Here is a 26,581-nt window from a genome sequence, read left to right on the forward strand (position 1 = left end):
CGGTGAGCTGCTGGATGGCACAGCTCATAGCCAGACTGGAAAAACAAGGCAGCAGGAGGCCAAGAGTTGAGATGAGCTCTGTTTCCCCCTCAGCGCTGACTGCCAGGAAGGAGACGCAGTTTTTTTTTTTAAAGCCAGTTGAGAGGGAATAAGGAGATGATTGTTTCTCTTTGGGAGTCGTGTTTCGCACCAGACTCGCAGATCAAATATCCGAGGCCGGAACTTAAATGATGGAGTAAATGCAGTTTTGTTGTGAAAAGTGAGGAAATCCAATCAGAGGTAGGAAGCTGGAGTAAGTCACCAAGCTGTCTCTGATGCCGCTGCCAAAACAATATCTACATTTTGTTCCACTTTTATACCGAGAAGTAAAAGAACTACGAAATAAACCTGAATTAGCTCAGTGTGTCAGTGTTATCCTCAACACATCTGCCTTCCTTCATGTGGCTGAATGAGTGAGAAGATGAGGCAGAAATGACTCATATTCAGTCTTATCACTCGCTTAAGTTATCACTGTGGCTTCAATGTAGACAAACATTTCTGTAACTCTAGATTTAACTAGATAAGAGGCGCTAAATTGCGTGCTCCTGGTCATATATCTTTGTGTTTGGTTAGCCCACGCAAAAGGGGTGATCTACTAAGAGTAACGCGCTAAATGACAACACACGCAGTATTTAAATGATGGTGGTAATCGTTTCCATCATGGAGAGTGTGGACAGAGAAATTTGCGGCGTTCGCTGGACTGACCCAGAGACGAGGAAATGCAGAGAGAAAAGAGCGTTCGCCCTGGCAGGTATTAAATCAATAACCGTAGACAATGTTTCACAAAGCTGTGCCAGTTAAGACTTGCCTTTCAAACGTGCTAAATAAAGACGCAAAAACTTCAACCGCAATCTGTTTCAGGTTTGGTAAACCACATTGCGTGTGCCAAATTAATCTATTTGCATCTACTCCTCCCAATATTTTTCATGTTCTGGCAGAAACACTGATATTTGCATATTCATCAAATTATCAATTATCAATTGATTGTGTGTGCTATCAAGTTTGCACACATTTTTACACACGCAAACCTTAAGTAAAATCAGGCCCTAAGTATGTGACAAACAGTGTTGAGTAAAACTGACATTGTTTTAATCAGAAATATGAATTTGAACAGCCAGCATACTGTGAATCTTCTCAAGAAAAATATAAATAAATAAGGATCTATTGAATGCACATAAAAATAACTTTGTTTTTCATCAAGCAAAATTGAGAATATGTCAGATATGAAGAAACTGGTGAAAATTGATGTGATTTTCAAAAAGGGTGTAACCGATGTGCCTGTTTGTTGTCAACAGAGCAGCAGCTTGGTTGTCAATCTATTGCTTGGTCATGACCGTACAGTAGCTGTAGTGTAGTGTAGTGTACTATGGGATGTGTGGTGTAGTAGTGTGAGCACTTACTATACCTGCAAGCCATTAATAATTTTCTCGTCATAAAATTGTATGGCGGATCTGATCTGGGCCCGGGGCCTTGAATGCGACACAGCTAACACTTTTTTAAATGAATAAATCAAACTGATTATAGTTTGTCTAGTTAGTTTAGTTTGGTATGCAGCGTGATGGAGAACAGATGAGACAGTGTTCATCAGTGAGGTGGTGGATGTAGGGATACAACTGGTCCTTAACAGAAGGTGGTTACTATTTCTGTCACTTTGTCGTCTTTCAAGCTTTGGATTTCTGTTTTAATCACTTCCTGGTACTGAACCAGAAAAAAACATAGGCTATCAAACTTCAACACAGAACAAATACCTCCACATCTACTGAACACCTTCAACTCTCTATCATCACTGTGTTCAGGATTCCCCCTCTTGATCAAAGTGTCTTACATTGTGGATTTTTGTTGTGAATGCTCCTCTTCCCTCCAGAGTTTGAATCCCAATATTTGCGCTGATCATCTGACAGCATCACCCTCAGGACCAGCTTTGCATACAAACCATCGCAGGCAAATTCTGCACCGTCGCTGCCGTCTCCAGCAAACTCTCTTTCACTTCTCAACCATAATCCAAAGCCAGTCAAATGCTTTGCAGGGTGCACATAGGCAGAGAGGCTGACACATGTTTCTGTTCACTTTATCTTTCTGTTTACCTCAATAACACGTGCTGCTGCAGCCTGTGAGTATTACAAGATTTGAAACCAAAGACACAAAATCTGAAGTACAGTTCTAACCGAAGGAGGCGGCGACCGCTACCAGCCTGCATGTGTAAATTCTGACACACACTTGCATCAGCAGGAGACACACACATGCACGCACACAGCCACAAACCCCACAGCCACACTGGAGGGAAGCCAATTGCTGCAGAGCACTAGTGGCATGCTAGCAGCATGCATATCAGGAGGGGACGCAGTAACATGAAGCAGATCAAAGATAAGCCTGAGATTCTTATCGCTAAAAGATAAAAAAGCTACAGTCAATGGATCATCATCCTACTAATCAGTTTTATAAATGTGACATCTTGTTTCTCTGTGACACACAGCTCCATTGTTCTCAACTGACTACAGCACCATGTTCCTGTTATGAGCAACAAACTGTAGGGGCTTTGGAAGTTACTGCACTGTTTTTTAAAAGAAATATTAAAGGTCCAGTGTAGGGATGTCACGATTACAGATTTTCTTAGTACGATTATTGTCAGAGAAATAATCACGGTATTACGGTTACTACGATTATTATGCATCAATAAATTTCACAACACTATGAATGTGTAAAATCAAATATAGTCAAAATATAATTACAATACTAATCTCTTAATATAGGACCAGTTTTTAATCCCCCGGGGGAAGTGTTTGAAATATTTAAGTCATTAATTGTCATCTATACCAAATGTTTACGTTTATTTTAATATTTTTTTTACAATACAAATGACACGCTAACATTTAAATTCCTTCCAATTAAGTGTTACGTTAGATAAATGGATCAGTATCTGTGCATTCTCCTTTACTTTGGTGCACATCTGCTGATACGGTTCCAACATAATCTTTTTCAGAAAGTGGCGGTATTTAGGAATCTTTACGATCAATTAATTGTGGCGTTTAATACCGCGATAAATTGTGAAAACAAGTAATCGTGACATCCCTAGTCCAGTGTGTAAAATGGGGGTAAAACCGTGATGTCTAGCATTCAGATTCTAATTTGCAGCGCTCACTCTCTCGCTCACACTCACCACTCCAGTCGGCAAAGTGACGGTGGCCTCCGAGGACAAAAAAACATGTTTCCCAAGACAGGGACGACTGGGAGTATTTCAGGAGAATGGAGCGATGAGGTGAAGATCTAAACCATTTTACCATGTCTGCTGTTTCCTACTCCTTCTTTCCTTCTTTACCTTCAGGCTGCCATACAAACATGGCGGCGCAAGATGGCGACACTCTCTAAAGCAAGACCCTTGCTCTATGTATAAAAGAATAATTCTAAGGCTACGAAAACCAAATTAATAAATAGCGATTATACACTAAGACAAATATATTCATGGGTAGTATATTCAGATTTTTACCAATAAACCTTGTTAATTATTACACACTGGACCTTTAATGTCAACACCTTCCTCCTCTTTTGATGTTCCAGACACACTCTGGTTCTGACCCTTTTTCTTGGTACCAGCAGAACTACCTGTGCTTTCCATAGCAGAGGAGCTGATTACTGAGAAGCTGCAACAACTTATTAGTTCATCAAATTCATTAAACCCACTGTCTGATCTGAGACAAGCAGATGAAACATTGACAGCACTGACACTGTGATATTCCTCATAGAGTGCTCAAGTGTAGATTCAAATGGTTGACAAGTGAAAGTTGACAAATCCCCTAATACGAAAATGTTGCATTAGGCCATGATTCCAGTGACAGTGTTTTAAAATAAAAACTATCTTTGTTGAAATGACAGTTTTGTGTGCCAGTGTATACAGGAAGAAGGTCATCCACTCTGCAGTTGCTTAGTTGCAGGAAACACTAAGAACAAAGAGCAACACAGACAGTTAGATCATTAGAAACACCTGCAAGCAACGACAACTGCAACATGCTCGCAATTGGTAATCCATGTTGCATTCACCACTGACAGGACCCAATTAGGATGCAAAGTATGTGTCTGTGTCTGTGTTACTGTCGGTCCAGATGACAATGCATCCCTAGTGTTTTCAGAGGAAGACAGAGCCCCCCAGCTGTGGGGCGTGGTGTGCACCGCAGATGTAAAAGTGACAAAAGCGATGAGTTTTAAAAACTAAAATCTATCAGTGTGGAATGTGGATGTGCCTTACATTCTATCATCCCCAGTAGCCTTCACTTATGTTTATGTGATCTTCCCTTTTGTTCTGAACTGAATGTTTCCATGAATTGTCATGAGTCAGATACTTTTTCTTTCCAAGGAGTGGAAATGTTTGCTCGCATTACTGGAAGAAATAACTCAAGTGCAACATTTCTTGCTCTCTTTAAATCTAGTGTTATTCAGGTGTTTGTGTATCTTTATATCATCAACATAAATTAAACATTTCCATTAATTAAATGAACAGGTTCTGCAGGAACCAATGGAGTTCAGGCAAGGTGAGATAAGTTTATTTGTATAACCCATTTTTTTTTTTTACAAACAGTGTGTCTCAAAGGGCTTTGCACAGCATCATAACAACATCCCAAAAATTCCAAAAACACACTCTGCAACTGGTAAATTGTCATTCCAATCTGCTGCACCCAAACCCGGCCTGGAACAATCTGCGTTCAAGATCTCTAATCTGAACATTCTCACTGATGCAACTGCTTCCAGACCCACTGACATCCTGCCGCTGGGGTTCTCATGTGTTTTGCTATTGTATCATTTTACTATTGTTTTATAATTCTACTTGCATGCATCATCTGTTGATAATGTGCCATCAACTTTAACTTTGCAATCCTTTTCAGCCCCTTCCCCCTCTCCTAGGGCCTTGCCTTCAGGTCGCCACTGTTAATAAGTATTTGTTCTGAATGACTAACCTGGTTAAATAAAGGTTAAATAAAATTAGTATAAATAAATCCTCTGCCTTAAACCCTCAAATCAACTGAGGAAAAACTCCCAAGAAAACCAGAAATAGGGGAAAAAGCAGGAGAAAGCTCAGGGTGAGCAACAGGGGAGGGATCTTGTCTTTTCCATCAGCAGCAAACTGTGCTAAATATCCACACTTTAAAAACAACAGGACCATGTTCCAGTCTGATTCCCTTCTTCATGCTGCTGTCACTCTTTATTTTGCAAACGTGCGGTCGGTGACTGAGTCTTGAATAAGTCATTGTTGTTGGACAACATGGTGAAGGGCTGACAGGCTGCTGGGACAATAGAGGCATTGTTCAAAGCTCTGGGTGAAGGAGAGTAGGGGTGGGTGGGGGTGGGGGTGGGGGTGTGCGGGGGCTGTATGTGGAGGATAGCTGCAGGGGAAACACTCGCCTTGGGTGGTTTGAAGGGGTAGTCTGGTGTGAAGGCGATGTCCAGGAAGAAGACCCCTCCCTCGTACACGGAGCCTGGGGGGCCCAGGATGGTCGACCTCCACTCGTAGATGTTGTCTCCTTTGGGCCCGGCACTGCAGGAGGAACAAGATGAGAAAGTGAATACACCAGTAAGGCAACGTACAGGGGAAAAGAACTGAATTCTATTTGCAGTAGAGAAATAAAGTGTCTGATTATCAGCTGTTGAATCAGCCACATAGAGCGGCCATTGAAAGTTTCCATAATTACAAGATGAAATGATACAGTAAAGAAACAAAACAATGACTGCATCTAAACGTGATATTTCAACATTTTGGCGAATTCAACTATCACCATAATCCCTATAGTTTTAGCAGTAGGTTCATTACCTTTAATTGTCAGTGCAAGCTGTTTTTAGATCAGCGGGGCAGAGACGCGAGCTGCTCAGCTAACGCAATGGAGGCGCATGGTATTTCCACGTTTCCCTCATCAAACTAAACACACAATTCAACAACTCCAAAACATTCATGGTGGACAAGTTGTGACCTGCACATTCACCACATGTCTTGCACCGACAATTAAAGGAAATAAACCGACTCCTAAAACTACAAGGATTATGGCAATGGGCAAATTTGCCAAAATGTTGAAATATCCCTTTAAAGCCAGGAGACATGATGATGGGATCAATGTCATGCAGGTGACTGATCTGTCTGACACACAAACACACACAGAAAAACAAACAGTGAGCAGCTCTGTTTCTTCACTGTTCATCATGGTCAGCTGCAGGGCTCCATTGTTGCATAGACTCTCTCTCTCTCTCTCTGTCTCTCTCTCTGTCTCTCTCTCTCTCTCTCTCTCTCTCTCTCTTTCACTCTCATACACAAACGCAGCTGTGAGAATAGAGGGCACTAATCCAATTCCATTTTCTATTGGAATTAGGCCAGATGCCCCTGTCGGTTTCTTGTATTACTTTTACTTTCATCATTTACACACAGAGAGAAAGCCAGGAAGAGAGGGAGAGAAGGGGTGGGCAGGGGGAGGGAGAGAGAGAGAGAGCAGGGGGGGGGTAAGTAAGTGAAAGCATGTGTGAGGCACATAAATGTAAGATGAGAGTGTGAGTGGAGCTGTTCATGTGAAACAGCAGCGTGTTGTAAAGCACCGGGGCACTGCGGACCTATTTCTTGTCAGCGTGTTTGGACACAGAGAGGAATTATGGGAGCGAGCCGGGGAAAAAGGATGCCAACATGTTCTCCTGCATGGATAAAAATAGCTGGGAGAGTGATAGTGAGCTGAGGCTGACAGGGGACAACAGAACCAATAAATCCCTCTGCTTGGTGCGAGGCAGCAGCCTGGTGTGACTCGATGGAGAAATCTATGTTTGTGTGTCAAACAGCTCTTCAGTCCCAGCGGCCACAGAGCAACACTGTGTCAGGTTTGGTTAAAAACCACAAAATGGGGGTAATTATTGCTCTTTTATCATTATTACTATTATGAGTGGCTCCCCTTACTCTGGGACTGAAGCTGAATATTTCAAGCACACTTTCAGAAACCAGATCTGACTCACAGGTTTACACAAAGCACAGAATCAAGGCAGTTCCTGAGCAGCGAATCAAAGTCACATTTGAAAATGTTTCATCTGGCTTCTCCCATCATCACAGTAGAGGGACTGTGTAACATTCCTACTGACAGAGTGAAGGAACAAGTTAGTATCAGTGCTTCTGGTCTCAGACGTTTCTCTAAACACTGTGTCTACTGTTTCAAATGTGTGGTGTTCCCCAAGGCTCTATCCTAGGTCCCCACACTGTTTCATTCATTCACTGTTTTACGTCACTCTCAACTAACATCTCAAGCTGAAACAAGCTATTCTATTTCATTCAGGTTTACAGTCCAAGACTAAACAAGACAAAATGCAAAGTAGATCAGGTAGAAAGGGGAGAGGAGACGCTCTCAGGAAATGTGTCTTCAAGAGGTTCTTGAAGATAAAGAGGGTCACTCCTCTCGTGGGATTCAGTATCTTTTTCCATCACTTAAATTCTTTTCTTTCAATCTTTATTCAGGCACTTTTTGAGTTTACTCGACAGGGACAGTGCAAGTTTTAGAAGATAGAATAATTTCTCTGTGGGCGCATGGTGGTGTACCTGCTTTTCTACAGACGATAAACCTGCTTGAAATAAACAGCTTTTCATTAGAATAATTACTGATTTTATAATTTCCTCTATTACGCTTAATGTGCCTTCTGTGAACAACCCACCATGCCAACTTCCATGAGCCTGGTTAATTTTAATGAATAAGCGCCCAAAAGAACAACTATTGGTCGACTCAATTCACAAAGTACTAGTATCAGCCATCATCAGTCAGTTCCTTTTGGAAGCTAGATGTTTCCCATCATCCTCCAGGCCTCTTTAGGCCGGCCAACCGCTGATTTCTTCCTCCGCTGAGTTCCCACAGTTAACTGTGCAGCATCTGGAAATGCTCAGGGCTCTGCCAGTGGCCCCTCCTCCCTCTGCTCCTGCAGCCTGGTACAACCCTCTCTGACAGCGGGTGGAGAAGGAGAAGGTTCTGTATTTTTACCACCTGCCTTGTCCTGTCAGAATGATGGAGGACACAGACCTCCAAGACTCACCTCAGGGCATGCTCTCTTACTTATCCAAGGGAAGTCTTTATTTAGGTACAGTTGCTGCAGAGTTATCATATAAATACTGGGATTAGGGATGTCACAATTACTTGCTTTCACAATTAATTGCGGTATTAAACGCCACAGTTCATTTCAATCGCAAAGATTCCTAAATACCGTCACTTTCCAAAAAAGATTATGTCGGAACCATCTTGACAAATGTGCGCCAAAGTAAAGGTAAATGCACAATTAGCCTACTGGTCCAGTTACCTAATGTAACATTGAATCAGTAGGAATTTAAAAGTTTGCATGTCATTTGTAATTAAAAAAAACAACCAAAAAAAAAGATTAAAATAAACTTAAACACTTGGTAAAGATGACAGTTAATTCCCCTGGGGAATATAATTGGTCCTTTATTAATAGATACTTAAAATATTTTGTGTAAATAATGAGTAATAATCGTGATAATTGTATTACCGTGATCATTTCTCTGACAATAATCGTACCAAGAAAATCTATAATCGTGACATCCCTAACTGGGATGTGGTTCAAAACACCACAACTCATACCGGAGAGAAACTGTGTTTTTAATAATAAAGACTGAATGAGGATGATCCAACCAGCTATTTCCCATGGTGTCAATTTCCACACTGTAAGCCATTAATAATGAGCCTGGAGCAATAAGAGTGCCTCACTGGATGAGCACTATAATTAAGGCTGCCTCTGCATCCCTTCACTCCCATGCCACAGTGGATTCTTTATACAGCCTTTAAATGACCACTGGATGGATAAAATGTGGAGGCCCCTGCAACTAACCACAATAATAACACAGAGTGGACTGTCTCTTCAGCACTGATTTATTCATCTTCAAGCTCCACTGACAGACTCATTTAAAAAAAAAGAAAAGGAAAATCCACACAGAGTCCCAAAATACAGCAAACTACCACGGCCTATTGTCTGGTACTCCTGTGCAAATACTGCAGAGAAAAGAAGCCTGGAAGCTACTGGTACCACTGTGTGTCTAATAATCTGAAAGAATGTATCAGTAATTGACCTAACTATACCTGAGAGTCAGGAAACTATAGCTGCATGAATGTTTCTAGTTGGGTGTGATATTACCAGTTATGTCACTAGCTATGGTAGTTTTCATTGTGACAGACCTTTAGACCACAACCTTAATGCTCATCTAAATGCAAATGTTTTTATACCTGTATTTGTTCAACCCAAATTTGGAAAAAGAGAGTTCAACATGGATTAAATACAGGAATTCAATAGTAATGGATTGTTTTTATAGATCAGAATAGCTTTATTTAAGAATCTGCATGTTCATCTGCATTAGGATTTGATTCAATTAAGACATTTATCTAAGTAGCAAAGGTAGCAAATTATTGAATCCGTATTAATCAACACATTCACCGTATTGGCTACAAATTGTTATAAGTACGGCACAGCCACTGCAGCAGAAGCCTGTGCCACTGCAAAAGAAACACCTGAGATATAGATCTTGATCCTGAGACACTACACAGTGGTGACAGTTTTAAGCCGACAGCTCCGGTGAGTTTCTATGGTTACCTACGGTCACGCTGCCACTGAACATAAAAAATGGCGATGCAACATGGCAGCCTCGGTTCGGGGCGTCGCCCACTTATATATTTGTAACGACTTGTAACAACTCATTCTAAGGTACCAGAAAGCTTTCATTTGTGTGATTCGACTTGATGAAAGCAATATTTGATTTTTGCTAATAAAAAGTCAAACGAGTTGGTAACACTTTACTTGAAGGTACCGTCATAAGAGTGACATGACAATGTCATAACAGTGTCATGTCACAGTCATAAACGTGTCATAAACATTAAGTCGATGTCATTAAACATTTATGACTGTTGTCATTAAGTGTCATTCGTTTTTGTAATGACAAGTTGACATTATTTTGGTTGTCTTGATTATGACACCTTGACATTAATCAAGGTGACATAACCAGAAGTCGTCTTTGTCATGACAACTTGACATTAAATTTGTTGGGGATGTCCTTATTATGACAACTTGACATTACTCTAAGTGACATTACCAGAAAAGGGCCTTGTCATGACAACTTGACATTAATGAAATATTTTCTGTTTAGTTGACATAATGATTATTAATTAGATGTGCAAGGTTACAGAACAAATCTAGCACTTGGTCATTGTTGTTTGACAGGATGTGGACAGGATACCCAAAACTGACTGTCATGACACCATTATGACAGTGTAATGAAGAAATTCTCTGACCTCAAGTAAAGTGGTAGCATTTTTATTTGTCATTAACATATCATGAAGGATAAATTGACTGTCATGACACAATTATGACAATGTAATAATTTTTTCACATCACGTAAAACAGAGATCAAACATTTTTGAAAGCTTGAAATTATAAAAACAATTATACTTGACAATAAATAAAAAACACATATTAACAGTGTCTAAAAAACATAAAATAAAACCATAAATCATTCAATTTCCAGGTGGAATTTTATGTCAAGGCATGCCTTGACTTCAGCTGCAGCGCTGCAGTTGTAGCCGGGACGGTCTGCAGGTGTTCTGTGTTCTGACCCAGGGGTGGGTTCACACTCAGGTGTATTCCTGTATGATGGCGACATAAAACAAAATGGATGTGAGTGAATCTTCTCCTACCACAAAATAAATAAAATACATTTAGCAAGTACACTAGTACATGGAGGACGTACTACCACATGCACACCACACACACTCACTCACTCACGCACGCACACACACACGCGCACACAGACACACACACAGACACACACACACACACACACACACACACACACACACACACACGTACAGGGAGAAATCGCGGCAAAATAACTTTCTCTCTCCTGCTCAAAACGGTTCTTAAAACATGCTACTCGACAGAAAACACCACAAACACATCTCCAAACAGTTTTACATTAACATTCTTTCGATAAATTCGCATTAAAACTCATCAAATGTAACTTTTTCGTCCCGGAGCCTAGACTACATTACCTCAATCAGTCAGGAACAGCGCAGACTGACGAGAGAAGGGAGGAAAGGGAGCTAAATGCGTCATATCCATGAACTTTCAAAATAAAAGCTTGGACTTGTAAAAATGAAAGAAATACAAAAATAAATCCACAAAAATTGAATTATTGAATTATAGTAACAAAAATCCCTACGTAAAGCAGTATAATTCAAACTTTCATGGATTTATTTTTGTATTTCTTTCATTTTTACTAGTCCAAGCTTTTATTTTGAAAGTTCGCGGATATGACGCATATAGCTCCCTTCTCTCGTCAGTCTGCACTGTTCCTGACTGATTGAGGTAATGTAGTAGGCTCCGGGACCAAAAAGTTATATTTGATGAGTTTTAATGCTAATTTATCGAAAGAATGTTAATGTAAAACTGTTTGGAGATGTGTTTGTGGTGTTTTCTGTCGAGTAGCATGTTTTAAGAACCGTTTTGAGCAGGAGAGAGAAAGTTATTTTGCCGCGATTTCTCCCTGTACGTGTGTGTGTGTGTGTGTGTGTGTGTGTGTGTGTGTGTGTGTGTGTGTGTGTGTGTGTGTGTGTGTGTGTGTGTGCGTGTGTGCGTGCGTGCGTGAGTGAGTGTGCATGTGGTAGTGCGTCCTCCATGTACTAGTCTACTTGCTAAATGTATTTTATTTATTTTGTGGTAGGAGAAGATTCACTCACATCCATTTTGTTTTATGTTGCCATCATACAGGAATACACCTGAGTGTGAACCCACCGTTAATATAATACATCCATGGAACCCACCCCTGGGTCAGAACACACGCAGCGCTGCAGCTGAAGTCAAGGCATGCCTTGACATAAAATTCCACCTGGAAATTGAATGATTTATTTATGTTTTTTATTTAAATGGTTTTTAGACACTGTTATTATATATATTTTTTAATTTATTGTCAGTATAATTGTGTTTATAATTTCAAGCTTTCAAAAATGTTTGATTTCTGTTTTACGTGATGTGAAAAAATTATTATTACATTGTCATAAGTGTGTCATGACAGTCAGTTTATCCTTCATGATATGTTAATAACAAATAAAAATGCTACCACTTTACTTGAGGTCACAGAATATCTTCATTACATTGTCATAATTGTGTCATGACAGTCAGTTTATCCTTCATGATATGTTAATGACAAATAAAAATGCTACCACTTTACTTGAGGTCACAGAATTTCTTCATTACACTGTCATAATGGTGTCATGACAGTCAGTTTTGGGTATCCTGTCCACATCCTGTCAAACAACAATGACCAAGTTCTAGATTTGTTCTGTAACCTTTGCACATCTAATTAATAATCATTATGTCAACTAAACAGAAAATATTTCATTAATGTCAAGTTGTCATGACAAGGCCCTTTTCTGGTAATGTCACTTAGAGTAATGTCAAGTTGTCATAATAAGGACATCCCCAACAAATTTAATGTCAAGTTGTCATGACAAAGACGACTTCTGGTTATGTCACCTTGATTAATGTCAAGGTGTCATAATCAAGACAACCAAAATAATGTCAACTTGTCATTACAAAAACGAATGACACTTAATGACAACAGTCATAAATGTTTAATGACATCGACTTAATGTTTATGACACGTTTATGACTGTGACATGACACTGTTATGACATTGTCATGTCACTCTTATGACGGTACCTTCAAGTAAAGTGTTACCCAAGTTACATACTGCGGCTTTAAGAAAAACGTAATGAGCATTAAAAATAAAGATTAAAAAAAAATAATTTAAAAAGGAATTGGAGAAAGTGCCATAAAAGAGCTGACAGATAAAAATACAACAAAATGGTAATAGGTTGGCTAACTTGTCCACCCCCCTATGACCCTGCATGGGTAAGTGGTATAGCCAATGGATGGACGGGTGTTGTTACCAATCAATAAGGTTTCTGTTCAAACAATAAGGCCTTAGTTTTACAACACACACCTCCCAGGCATCAGGAACTAATGGACTGTACAGTTCACATTCAGACTGAACTGAGATGTTGCAGCTTTCTTAGACAATTTGGTATCACTCAATACTTGGAGGAATTAAGTGCTTATGGCTGCGTATTTATCTGAAAGCTCTGCCAGGAACTCATATGCATTGATGAATATTGTACTAATACCGAAAATCCAGTATCATCTTACTGTGACTATTGACTGCTGTGTCCCCTCCCGCTTCTTTTGCATCTCTTCCTGAAAACTATTTTTAGGCTGCAACAGCAGGGCCAGCCTTGGAAACGTGAGCGTCTGAAACTGACTGAGTGATGAAGTCACATCAGTGGTTGGGCATCTGAGTGTTGGAATTCCCCCAATAGCTATACAGCTCTTTCACAATGAGCTGCTGCTCTCATCACTGGATTCACCAACTGTTCAGACGCTTTAAGAGACTTCTTTTCTCATAAAAAGGAACAAATCCAGTAATTGTTTGGCCAAATCTCAGCTACTGCTCGTTTATAGCAGGGTACACGCACACACACACACACACACACAGCAATATGAAACACAGAAACTTTCACTGTGGGCCACACAGGTTTGAAACGGCTGTGTTTCCTTGCCCGGGGACACGGAGGAGAGCTGTGCTAACAGAGCGGCTCTGCAGACTCACCTCGGTACAGAAATGCTGAATGTGACTAATGTTTGAACTGAGTGGGTGTTTGTCAATTGCGGCTGAGAGAGTAGCCATAATCTCCTGTGACAGCTTGTTAAGGAAATCACATTGAAACAGCAGGATTCACCTCGGGTTGCGACTGTGTCAGATTACCTCTTTAAACCTTCATTTGTAAAGGAAACTCCAGTGAGCTCTGTGCTCTTGTTCATCTCCCTGCTGCGAGCGAGCTCACTCACACACACAAACACACACAGACACACACATTCACGCAAGTAGCAGTGCAGTACAACCCCAGCCTTGTACGGCTGCAGCAGCAGCTGGGGGCTCAATGTCCCACTCAAGGGCACCTACGTAGTGGTTGTTTAGGGAGCAGAGAGGGAGAGGAGCCCATTTATTTCCTCACACACACACTTTGGTGATTTGATGACAGTGTGTGAAGGTTTGAAAGGTTGACCTTCCACTTGTGTCACCTGAAGCCTGCTGCCAACTCATGCTGATTGGTTTATGATAATAACACAACGTTTAAGGGGTGAGCACTTTCAAACTTATGAAAAGCAAAGCATGGTTTTAGAATATTTGACACTCAGATCTAACCCTAACCTGCATTTTCCAAGAGGATTTACAGGATACTGTATGGACAGAGATCTGATGACTGCAAAAGCATATGATTTACATCTAAATACTCACTACTCATTTCATAGTCGTTAAAGGGCACATATTATGGAAATATCACTTAACATTTATTTAGGTGTTTGTCTTGCCTTCCAGCTCCCTCTGTAATTTTCAGGCTCTCTAGGTTGAAATTGTCTCCCAATGATGTAATTAGTTTTTGAATTTGCATAATCCCACCCCTACCTGGTACCAGTAGAAGGGGCAGGGCGGAGCAAGTAGTAGCTGATTTACATTTAAAGAGACAGGCAGAGGGAAAACAGGGCTGTTTTGAGAGGATTAAAAGAGCTGTGATGTTTGATCCTTGGGGTATTTTGACCAAAGCGGGTGCTTTAAGACAACTGGGAACTATTTTAATTTGTGGAAAAGGGGCATGTCTCCTTTAACCCATGGGTGGACACTGTCATCCTGCAGAGGCCACTGCCTTCAGGACAGGAAGGTTTCATTAGAGGATAAAGGTGATCACACAGAACATCTTTGTATTGATTCACCGTGACCATGCTCTCGTGGAGCCGGACCAGTCCAAACAGCGCTGTGTCAGCACTGTGGGGACCGGTCCGGCTGCAGCCGTTATCAGTCAGTTGTAGGAGGAAAATGCTCCTGTTTGTTTGCATTTCTTTAAAGAGGAACTAAGCATGATTTTTCCTGTGGCTATGCTACATTTTTACCTAAATTAAAAAGCTCCAGAGTAATTGTGATAGTTAACTACATGACTTTTGACTAGAACGGCTCTCTGTCTTCCACCTTGCAACATCAGTGTAGTACCTGGCCCCAAAATCTTTTGTTCATGACAGTTAAGATTATGCAATTATACACGTTGTCACATCGTATGTTATATAACGTCATCCACCGCTCCACGGATTGATTTTTCGCGGGCTTCGTTAAAATAAATGCACATGGCCAGGTGGAGGGTTAGCAACACAGAGGAAAAGCAACCAGACTTGCATAGTTCCTATTTAAACCAATCACAATGCGCAGCACCGAGCCTATGACGAAGTGACGGAAAACAGTGTTTTAAGGTAACATCAACAACTTAACAAAGAGCTAAGGCCTAACATTCTGACCACTGACAGGTGAAGTGAATAACAGTGAGTAACAGTGCATAACACTTCATCATGGCTCCTGTTAGTGGGTGGGATATATTAGGCAGCAAGTGAACATGTTGTCCTCAAAGTTGATGTGTTAGAAGCAGACTGTGACTGACTGAATGTAGGATACTAGTTTGAGGGCGGTTGTTTGCTGCAGTGAAGTCATTCAGAAACAGTACCAGGGGAAGTTTGGAGTAGGCGACTAATGGCAGGCTAATTCCTACCGCCTATAGACATGAGTGGGATGGAGCCCGACACAGCAATTTCCCCTATGACACAGTGCCCCCCCTCCCCACAGTAGATCCTTTGACTGCAGGGGTCAGACCTTCAGGCCTGCATTGGTACCACACCAGCCTAGTGATGAGAACATGTGGAGGGAGGGATGACTCATGTTGATGACTGGATGTTAACGACTTGATGCAGTGCACCTGTGGTGAAACATCTGCACTTGTTCTGCCTCCCCCCTCCTCTGACAGCCAGATGTATAACGTATACAAGGACCTTCTACAGCACCTGAGGTGACATCAGTTCAATAGGGCCCTATGACTTACGCAATCACGGAATTGGACAGAATTGCGGAACTGGCCATCTATTTTTAATGCAGAATATGGTGGAATTTGACATAATTTGACTGAAATGCTGTTTTCGTGTGGAAGAGAAACTTTTGTCTGGGGAAAACTGCACAGAGTAGTAAAATAAGAGTAAAAGGTAAAAAATGGAATTCCCAAAAATTACAACGGAAAAAACGAAATTTCCAAATATTAAATGTACATTGTGTAGGAATTACTCCCATCTAGCGTTGTGGTTGTATATCGCAAGCAATTCAATCGTATTTTTCAGGCTGCATTCACGTGAAATTGGGCAGACGGCAGACGGACGACAGCCGCTGCACGTAACGGCATAAACAAGCCTCTATGTAAACAAGTGGTCCGTCAGCACGAGGCAAAACAATACACGTGACAATATGTTGTCATGGCGATGTCGTATTGTTTACCTGACCCACATTTTACCGGCTTTCTCTCGACTTCTGTGACTAAAATGACATCTGGTTTGTTACTGACGGCCGTCTGCCCGACTGCACGTGAATGCAGCATCAGTGTTACCGTGGTGACTTTTCACAGACGCCACCTCGACCTGAGCCGACAGCTCCGGTGTCTCCGCTGAGTTTCCGTGGTTTCCTACCGTCACGCTGCCACTGAACGTAAAAACATGGCGACACGACATGGCAGCCAGCACCGAGCTTACCCGCTCCATGTAGATATGAATGATATGAACGGCTAATTCAGAGCTGAAAGGAACACTTCAGTTTGTTGATGGGGGGGATTACTGATTAATGAAAAACATACTTTTGAACAAAATAATCGATTTTCGTGAATAGATAACAGGAGAAGTTACACAATGTCCCTTTACAACGGGAAAAAAGGGAATTTGGGAAAAAACTAAACAGATTTTATAGGGCCCTATAGTCAATCTAAACTTGGTTGCTGGTCATCTGCAGCCGAGGGGAACTTGAGGCTCCTCAGTGGTCTGCTGTGTGGTGCTGGGCAGGTTTTTACAGAGCTGCTTTATAGAGCGCTCCCTCTGAAAACAGCTGCCTGCTCCACAGCCAACAACAACAACAACACAGTGAGGGCAGCCGGAGCGGAGCAGTACTGTAAAGCTGTGGGCCAGACAGCTTCACAACCAACTGAAACTCACAGTAAAACTCAGTCAAACCAAGATTTATTTTTATTTATCACTACCAGCAAGTCCTCATTACATACGTTATTATAAAGATATTGATTAAGCACTATGAGTGTTGCTGTTAAATCAGAATCAATTACTTCTTATTGGCTTTCTTTTTTTATTTAGATGGGAATTATTTTTACCGGACACATCAATTTCTAGAAGAAAAAAGAATCCTCAGTGTGCGAGAAACTGGTTTGTCCCATTTTGAGATTATTGATGAAGGAAAAAAACAAAAAAAAAACACTATTAGTCTCCAGCATATGGGTTTGTTTTATGGAGTGATAAAATAGAGAAATCTTTGAGGATGTAAACTCATAAATGAGCCATAATGATGGCCTACACAGCCTGTGCTGTGGTTAGAAATGGGTAAACTGGAAAAATACCAGCTGCTGGCACACACCAACCACTTTCCTTTTACTACAGCACCTCCATTAATCATGAGAGATCTGTATCTGTATGCAAGATATTATATTATGTGCATGCAGATAAGATAAATATATTGAGCATGTGAGATGATAATTCCAACAAGATCTATATCTTGTGTGCATAGAATATTCAACTATGCACCTTAAATATTATCTTTCCAGGGCCTCACAGCCAGGTACCAGCTGTGTTGGTTTTAGCTCTTCAATCTGCTGTTGCTCTGTGACTTCTGCACTCCAAGTGGCATCATTTATCATTTAGCCCCATGGACGTATCAATAACTGCGTTAGCTAATCAATCCAGCTAATGAGACTGAGTGACAGAGAGGAACCCTGACTGTCCATCTCTGTCAAGCTGCAGGCGTTAACACTGGAACCCCAGGGGGCCGGGAGGGACCGATCCTAATTCACCTAATGGTGATGCTGCTTTTTAATTGCTCAGCCCTTTGTTTACTCATTCTCTGCAAACAATAGGAAAAGAATTGAGACCATTATCATTTTTAAACAGTGCTTCAAGAAAAACGCAGAGTTGTTTTTTTTTGTGTGATTGCTGCGGCAAAAATTGATTGATTATAGTGGGTTTTCCTAAAAACGAGATTTGTTAAAAGAAAAAAAATCTCTCTCACACACACACTCAGACACAGCTTTGTTTATCTTCTGGTGCGAGATGATAGCGTTTCACGTTGCGTAATCACGTCACCTCATAATGTTCCCAAGGCAACAGGGGGAAAATGGCTCCTGGGTGAAGTGCATCCAGTGTTTATTTGGTTTAGTCCATTGTGGAGTGAAGTGACTGAAGCAGAACTTCCACAGCGTCTTTGCTCCTCTGGCTGTGATTTGCTGACAGTGTGTTTGACTCCTCTACATCTGGCCCACTAACACACTGGTATTATTATACAAACACCTCAGCTATGTGTCTGCGCTCAAGGGCGTTTGCACAAATGTCAGTGAGTCACCGGGGAGCGGACAGAGAGGCTACACCACTCAACTCTATCACAGACAGGTACATAGAGGAACAGGGCTCACACTGGGACAGACAGGGAGAGAGAGGAGACACTGTGTCTAACCACGTTTCCATCCTTACGGTTTTATTGACATTAAGCAATATTGAATTAAAAATGTCTTATGTAATCAGTAAAATCCCATTAAATATCATGAAACGGTCGATCTCATCAGATTTTCTCTTGATCGATACAACGTTTATGTGACAAATGCTGATGGAAACAGTTCTTTGTCTGATAAATGTGAGTTGCATCATGTTTTATGTGAATTCTGCTACATATTCCAGCTGTTAAAGACGCGGTGGAGTAAACACAGAAAGATGCAGGTGAACAGGACAGACTGGCTTCATGTGAAGAGTCTCCATCTCTCAGAACAGTTTGAAGCTCTGCTGTTCACAAACCACCTCTGGTGTCTGTAGGATTTAACATGCCGTGCGTCTGCATCAAAGTGGTGTTTAGATGACAGGCATGTTGCATTATAAACACCAGCCTGTAGCCTATAGGCAGTATTTAACTTAACTTGGCTGGCGTGTGTAGGCTCAGTGGTTTTTTCAGTGGTTTCCAGCAGCTGCTCACACTGGGCCTGTCTGCAGCCTGACCTCAGATGATCGGTTAAAGATGGAGGAGGGATGTCCTTCTGTTTTACGATTTAGTATAAAAATGAATGGAAACACCTTAAATTGCAAGAAAATTATTTGATACAGCAATATGATTACCACTGCTTTTTATTCGATTGAAAGGTGTGAGATGGAAACACACTTGAACCGGCTTTGTTCACATGAATATTTTTATCGATCTTCAGATGATTTGATTGACAAGTGGATGGAAACATGGTGAGCGATTGGAACTTTTGAACAAATCAAAGACAAAAAGCTTCAACTGTAAAGGACGAGGGGAAATATCATAATTTCCTGCCCCAGTGGAGAATCTCTGGGAGACAGGAAATTTCACTCAATAATCCCAGTGAGATTAAATGGAGGTCCTTGACCCTGTGCTCTGTATCCACTAACACATAGATAGTTTTGCCCTCCCATATCAGGCTGATTAGATTGTAATCGCGTTGCGCCTTCTGACAAGGGAGGCAGAGGTGATTCATAAAGACAGATGGATATCCACATATGATGAGATGAGGACAGACGGGTGAAGAATGAAGAAGAAGAAGAATTACAAAGTGAAAGTTAGAAAAGAGGGAGGAAATGTGGCGAAATGGAGCCGATGGTAAATTAAGTGATTGTGAACGTGTCGCCTGTTTCCGGTCGTTATGTTTTTTGATCCGACGTCAGAAAGGAGGAGAAACCATAGACTGTAGGGAGAAACGGAATGAAACGGAGCGGCTCGTGTCGTTTATTCTGCGGTAAGTCTCATACATTGGCTCGTATACGGCGTGAATAACATGCACTAAGGCTCCTGTAGATGCGGGGTTACAGTGTGTGTCTCTCTCTGTGTATGCTATTCAATCCACATATGATGAGATGAGGACAGACGAGCCAACAGGAGGACGATGTTAGACTCCAGCTCCTGTTTGGTGCAGTCGGAGACAGGACGGGCAGCAGAGAGGACAGCGGAGGATGTAACCTGACCGACAGCATTACCTTCTACTTACACTCTGGGCTGGATGGCTAATCTTCCCTCCCACTCCAGATTACAAACTAATTGGTTTAAAACCAGATGACGGATGATACAGCGCTGCGCTGGCTCAAACACAATCCCACTCCGCACTGCAATGGTGTTGAGATGCTGCAGAGGCATGTCTGATTTGAGATTTTTAAAAAATAAATAAATTTAACAGGATCTTCCTCAGCAGATGGAGTTGAGTTGTCATTGGAGTGGAGGATGGAAACTTCCTGTTTTTCTGAGGCTTTAAAAGCACCGTATAAGGCAATTTCTTAGGCCTGTGACAATAACAACTTTGGCTGGACGATATATTGTCCCACAAATTATTGCAGATAAACAATATTATTGTAAAATTATTTTGAAACCAAATTAACCACTAATGTAATAATATTTCATAATAATGCACACCCTTTCAAATTTAATAAACTTCTATTTCTCATGAATATTTTTTACCATTGTAATTGGAATGACAAGGAAAAAATAATAAACAGCGCAGTGCAGCTCTTCTGTCCAATACCTGAAGCTTCACTTTTCATTCAAACAAACTAATGTGACTGCCACAGTTGTTAGATTTCATCAATGAGACCAGCATTTATTTCTTAAAAAGTATTTAACCAGCCAGTGGTAAACCTCTAAAAACCTGCGGATAAGTTACCCGGCTCGTTTTCTCCCCCGGGATGACGACGGAGGTTGACCGCAGCTCAGCAGACCGGCTGCTGCCTCTGCACTTCTTCAAAAATGTCGGAGGAAATCTCCTAACAGGCGTTATCTGGATAAACTGACCACAGACTGGGGAATTAAACTGTGACTTTCTCGCATGAAAGAATATTAAAACTTAAAAAAGACGTATGAACAGCGCTGCATATCGAAGTCAGCAAAATTATCGAGTTCATTTTCATTCATCGAGTGATTAATTCGTCCAAGGCCTACAATTTCTAATCTCAACACTTGAGGATATTTGTATAGTAGAAGATGGATGGATTGAAATGCTGATTTTTAGCTATAGTCAGTCAGATATGAGGCTTGCAGAAGTACTGCTACACTTACACACTGTACAGCAGTAGAATACTGCCTCTTGCTGCTGCACTCAAAGTGTCCTCTAAAAAACTTCTGGGTTTCTTAAAGTGTGAACTGATTATTATTTGTCTGGAGACGGAGCGAAACAAAATATGTCACAATGCAGTCCCCTACATGTTAAATGTTCACTCTGTGTGTATATTTTCTGCAGTCTGTCTTCCTGTCATAACAGCTCTTTCCCTTGGCACGACACTAGACAGATGTCCAAAACACTTTTTTTTTTCCTGGTGGCCCTTTGCACAGCTCTGTTAGGCTCCTCACTGGGCAGAGCACTGCTCAGGATCTAATGCAGGTAATGTAGTGACTATGCATGACTGCCTCACACAACAACCTGAGCCATCCCTTTAAGCAGATACAACACCATGGAGGCCTCTGAGGTCAGGCTGTCCAAATGTCGTTATCCTTCTTTATACCACTCACATGTCATGACTACAAAGACACACAAAAGACAGAGGGAGACCCAGCGATGCAGTCATGAGAGTGTTTTACCCAACTCTCTGAGTGCAGTTACTAGGAACACTTAGTTTGTCTTTGTTTCATACCTGATCAGACATTATACACCTCCACAGATACTCTGATTCATTACAACCACAAAGCATTCATTCAGATATCTTAGAAGGAAACCCAGCAGTGTGCAGGTATTGACCAACAGCAATCTTCTAGTTTTAGTACTATTAAAAGGACTATGCAAGTCTGGTTGCCTTAAGTCCTCTGTGTTGCTGCTAACCCTCCTCTCCTCCATGTGCATTTGTTTTCGACGAAGCCAGCAATAATGTTATTTATCATATACCAATGTTTGTGTAGTCTTCTGTCATGAACACCGAGGCTGGAGGCTGCAACTAATGATTATTGTCATAATACATCCGTCAATTATTTAGAAGATTAATCAATTAGTTGTTTGGTCAATAAAATGTTAACAAATGTTGAAAAATGTCAATCAGTGTTTCCTAAACCACAAAATGACGCCCTCAAATGTCTTGTTTTGTCCACAAACCAAAGAGAGACTCAGTTTCATAAGGAACAAAGATACCAGAAATATTCACATTTAAGAAGCTGGAATCAGAGAATTTGGACTTTCTTTCTTTGATTTAAAAAAAAAGAGATTACTCTCCTATCAAAATCGTTGACGATTCATTTAATAATCGATCATTGTTCGATGAATTGATTAATTGTTGCGGCTCTACTTTGAATCAGCACTAAACCAACTGCACCTCCCCATCATCTTAAACATGTTGCCTAGCAACATTACATCCCCGCAGTGAGTGTGTGCATTTTGTGCTACAAGAAGACAGTGTACAGTCAGACACAACAGTCCTGCCTGACCCACCTGGAAAGTGTGTGATGGATAAAACAGAACGGCCGATAAACCAATGATCTCACACATTTGTCTTTGTTTATGGCTCATAATCTGCAAATAGGTACTTCAGGGACAACAGCTATTAAATTAGCTGACAAGATCACTTGAAAGGAATCAAGACACAGATTGCTTCCTAAACGTTAGTGACAGCTCATGGGCGGGCAACAAATCTAATCCACTGTGTGTGGTCCCTGTGTGCTCCTTCTAATGACGCCTCAAATAACAAGTGAGATTTGCATCAATACAGAGCAGTTAAGAAATGGATCGGGCCATTCAAGCTTTGTGCATGATTTGCTTTGATGCTGAGCACCGACAGCGCAGTCATGGGAAGAGCTCATCATTCCCAAATCAGTTCACTCACTCACGTCTTATCTTTACAGAACACACCGACAGCCTGGTGGCTCTTTACTCAGGTTACAGTTTGACTAGTGCAGCTCAACACACGATGACTGTTATACCAAACATTCAGACATGAGCAATATCAACTATGCTTATAATACAGTATACAGTTTATGAATTTATAGACTTAAAGGGATAGTTAAACATTCTGGAAAATGTGTCCATTGCCATAATCCCTATAGTCTTAGCAGTAGGTTCATTACCTTTAATTGTCAGTGCAAGCTTTTTTTAGATCGGCGGGGCAGAGACGTGAGCTCTGTACGGTGCGAGGTATTTCCACCTTTCCCATTTAACTCATCAAATACACAATCCAACTCCAAAACACAGTTGTGGACAAGTTGTGACCTGCACATTCACTACGCTATGAAATAATAATGGAACGTTGCGAGACAGAGTTGTTTTCAAAACAAATGTGTAGCCGGAACTACATTTCAGACGTGGCTGCTGGGCGGAGTGATTTCAAAAGTGAAATGGGAAATGTGGAAATACCATGAGCCTCCACAGCATTAGCTGAGCAGCTCGCGTCTCTGCCCCGCCGATCTAAAAACAGCTTGCACTGACAATTAAAGGTAAAGAACCTACTGCTAAAACTATAGGGATTATGGTGATAGGAGAATTTGCAGAAATGTTGAAATATCCCTTTAACAGGTTTGCTATGTGGTAGTGTTATAGTGCATCGTCCTTGTTCACTGTGAACAACACAGTTCAACACTGACAAAGACTTTATATTACCGTAGATAGGAAATGTGATATTTCCATACTAGTTTGTTGCAGGATGACGTGCACATGTCACGTCACCAATAACTGGAATTGTTCTGTCAATGTCAGAACCATTTTCATTACAGTACGCAGGAAAAACAGTGCAACCGTGCTGCCACTGAGGTGGGAGGGGGGATTTCTCTCTGACCATCCTTCATTCCTGCTGCCATCAAAATTCACAATGCCTTTTGTTAGGTTATACATGTTTTCTTTTTATATCATCTTATATCATTTAGCGGTATATCATATCATTGTCACGTAAGCTGCTGGACAATCTGAATTTCCCTCCTAATTAAGTATTTTCTATTCTATTCTCTAAGCTGTCTCAGCCCTCAGCCTGTATCAGTCCTTGGTCTAATGTTCTCCTCAACCCTGACAGGTTATTCCTCTTCTTCCAGTACAACAGCTGGAAATGGAGGGTAAAATAATACTTTTAATATGGTAACTAACTGGTCCATTGCAGAGATTAAGCTTTTTGGTTTTGTACTGATGTGGTCGATAGCTTTCAATTCTGTTTTTACCACAGTGACTGGATATTTACTGTGGTTCTTTTTGGGTCCAGACAGATCCAGAGAGGCTGGGATGATCACAAAATCATTTTGTCATATGTTTCCAGATCCATACTGGTAATTAAAATTGTCTGTTGAATGTTTAATGTCATTAATGCGGAACTAATATACTGTTATAGATCCAAACTACCATTTATTTCTAATCAATAATCTGCAACCAAGTTTACTATCATTGAGTATACTTGGGGGAATGTTAGGTTAATTTGTTGTATAGTGGAAAAGGTTTGTTGTCTTTATTGGTACAGTTAACATTTTCATTTCCCTCATATCAGGAAATGTAAACCTGTGTATAAAAGCTGCTTTGAAGAAACACATCTCTGTGTGTAGACTCTGGGAATGACTTCACTTCTGCTTTCTCAATAACTCGTTGGCATATGTCTCCCATGCAGCCTATTACGCTGCATCCACAGTGATAATTTAAGCAAATGAGTAGGATACGAGTCGTTTTTCCTTCATCCTCTCACACATTCAGCCACTAAATGGAGGCAAATGTGTTTATGATAACCTTTACTGTTGCTGTAGCTGCTAATGGCTGCCGTTATGGAGAGCAGAAGTGGTAATTCATTAACCCTCCTTCACTAGATGTGAGAAACTGCAGCCAATAAAACAGCTCCTACAGCAAAAATAAGACAATTGAGAATAAATGAGGAGGGAAAACAACTAAAATAGAATAGAGTTTGGTTTTATGATGTTTTTCTTGGTGAAGACACAAACTTCCAAGAATAAAAAAGTGTTAAATCATCCTCATACATTTAGGATTTCCTTTCAATAAAGTGATTAAAACTTGATGAAAGAGAAAATGTGAAGATCTAATGAGAAGATTTCATTTCGATTACAACCTATTTTCATGTCGACTTTCATCTTGAATCCTGTTTTCTAAAGCAGCTTCATGTGTCTGTAATGACATCAGCTGACTCTGAACCATTAAACAAAGATCACAGGCAGACCGAATCATACTTCTCAGAGCAGCTTATGTGTCTGACAGTGTCAACCAATCTTATTGAGTCGCTGCAGTGAGAGATGAATAGAGACTAAGAAATCAGGATCTTCAGTAGTTGTCACTTGTGTGTTTGGCTTTCGACTCAGAAAAAGCAGAAGAGAAATGGTGCAGAGGCAGAAAGACTCGCACACTTCTGCCTGAAAGGAAAATCTCTGAATAGAAAATCTGTCTGGTTCAAAATTCTCAGACTGATGTGTATTTAGTCTCTTTGTTCGAATCATGAATAAACGTGTTTCATCGGTTTTCCTAACTTCAAATGAACTCCAGAGTTATTCTAAGCAGCCGGGAGCTGCCAAGGAACAGAGGTTAAGAAGGAGCAAACAAAGCAAATCATGAGAGGAGGGATGTGACGAGCTTATCAAATGATAGAGCTGAAGCTGAAGGTTACTGGACCAGTTCTTTAGTTCGTTTAGATGTTTCCCCTCTCATCCAAAGGCTTTGGGAGCGGCTCTGAGAAAATACCTCAACACATACTGTCCATCTGCATAGATGACTAAAGCATCAGTTCTGAACAGCAACCAGCCGGGCACATTCACACTAGAGTGTGGAGAGTTCTCCAATCCAAACCCAACCCGAGTATTATGTTTTCATTTATTTCTATCATCTAAATATTTTTGATTGCTCATTTGTATATTTTGTTTTCTTTAGTATGATATTGTATTTTATTGTTAACTATAGCTGGAGGCACCGGATAAGCTCCTTGAGTTTTTGCCTCTTCCTGCACTTTAAAGCAGAAGTAAGCGATATTTTTGTGTTAATATAAGTCTTAAATAGTTATATCTTCCGACAGCAATCACTTACATGGAGTGTTTGGACCGAAACAGGGGTCTGTCAGTCACTCTGCTCTGAGCCGAGGAGAAAACTTTTCTCGTATCCTACAAGTTTTATCCAATGAGGAGAGAGAACGGCATGAAGGGCTGTGTGTGCAGCCAAGGGATGCGCCTGAATGTGGTGACGTAGGGACGAGGACCAATAGATCCATGACGAGGGCGGGGGGGCTGCTAACTCCGTCGGCTGACAAGACGTTATGGTGTGTTCAAGGCAACTCGTAACTCGTGTTTTTCCGACCTGTGAAGTCGTACCAGTTCGATCTGGTACGAGTTCACGGGTCGGAAGTTACAAGTGGCTGTTATAGTGACTTTCACAGGTAAAACAGGTCGGAAAAACACGAGTGGGTTGCCTGGAACGCTACAAAG

General features: G+C 41.0%; 1 protein-coding gene across 1 annotated transcript in view; it reads right to left on the minus strand.

The window, feature by feature from the left end:
• LOC146979083 (ubiquitin-conjugating enzyme E2 E2-like) overlaps positions 1 to 26,581 on the minus strand; it is an 86,891-nt gene that overhangs the window by 15,663 nt on the left and 44,647 nt on the right. The window contains exon 4 of the mRNA XM_085792279.1: positions 5,431 to 5,563. Coding sequence (XP_085648405.1) covers positions 5,431 to 5,563 — 133 coding nt within the window. The remainder of the gene's footprint in view (positions 1 to 5,430; positions 5,564 to 26,581) is intronic.

This window comes from Trachurus japonicus, chromosome 11 (assembly GCF_045865225.1).
Source record: "Trachurus japonicus isolate A0001 chromosome 11, Traja_1.0".
In the NCBI taxonomy this organism is placed as follows: domain Eukaryota; kingdom Metazoa; phylum Chordata; class Actinopteri; order Carangiformes; family Carangidae; genus Trachurus; species Trachurus japonicus.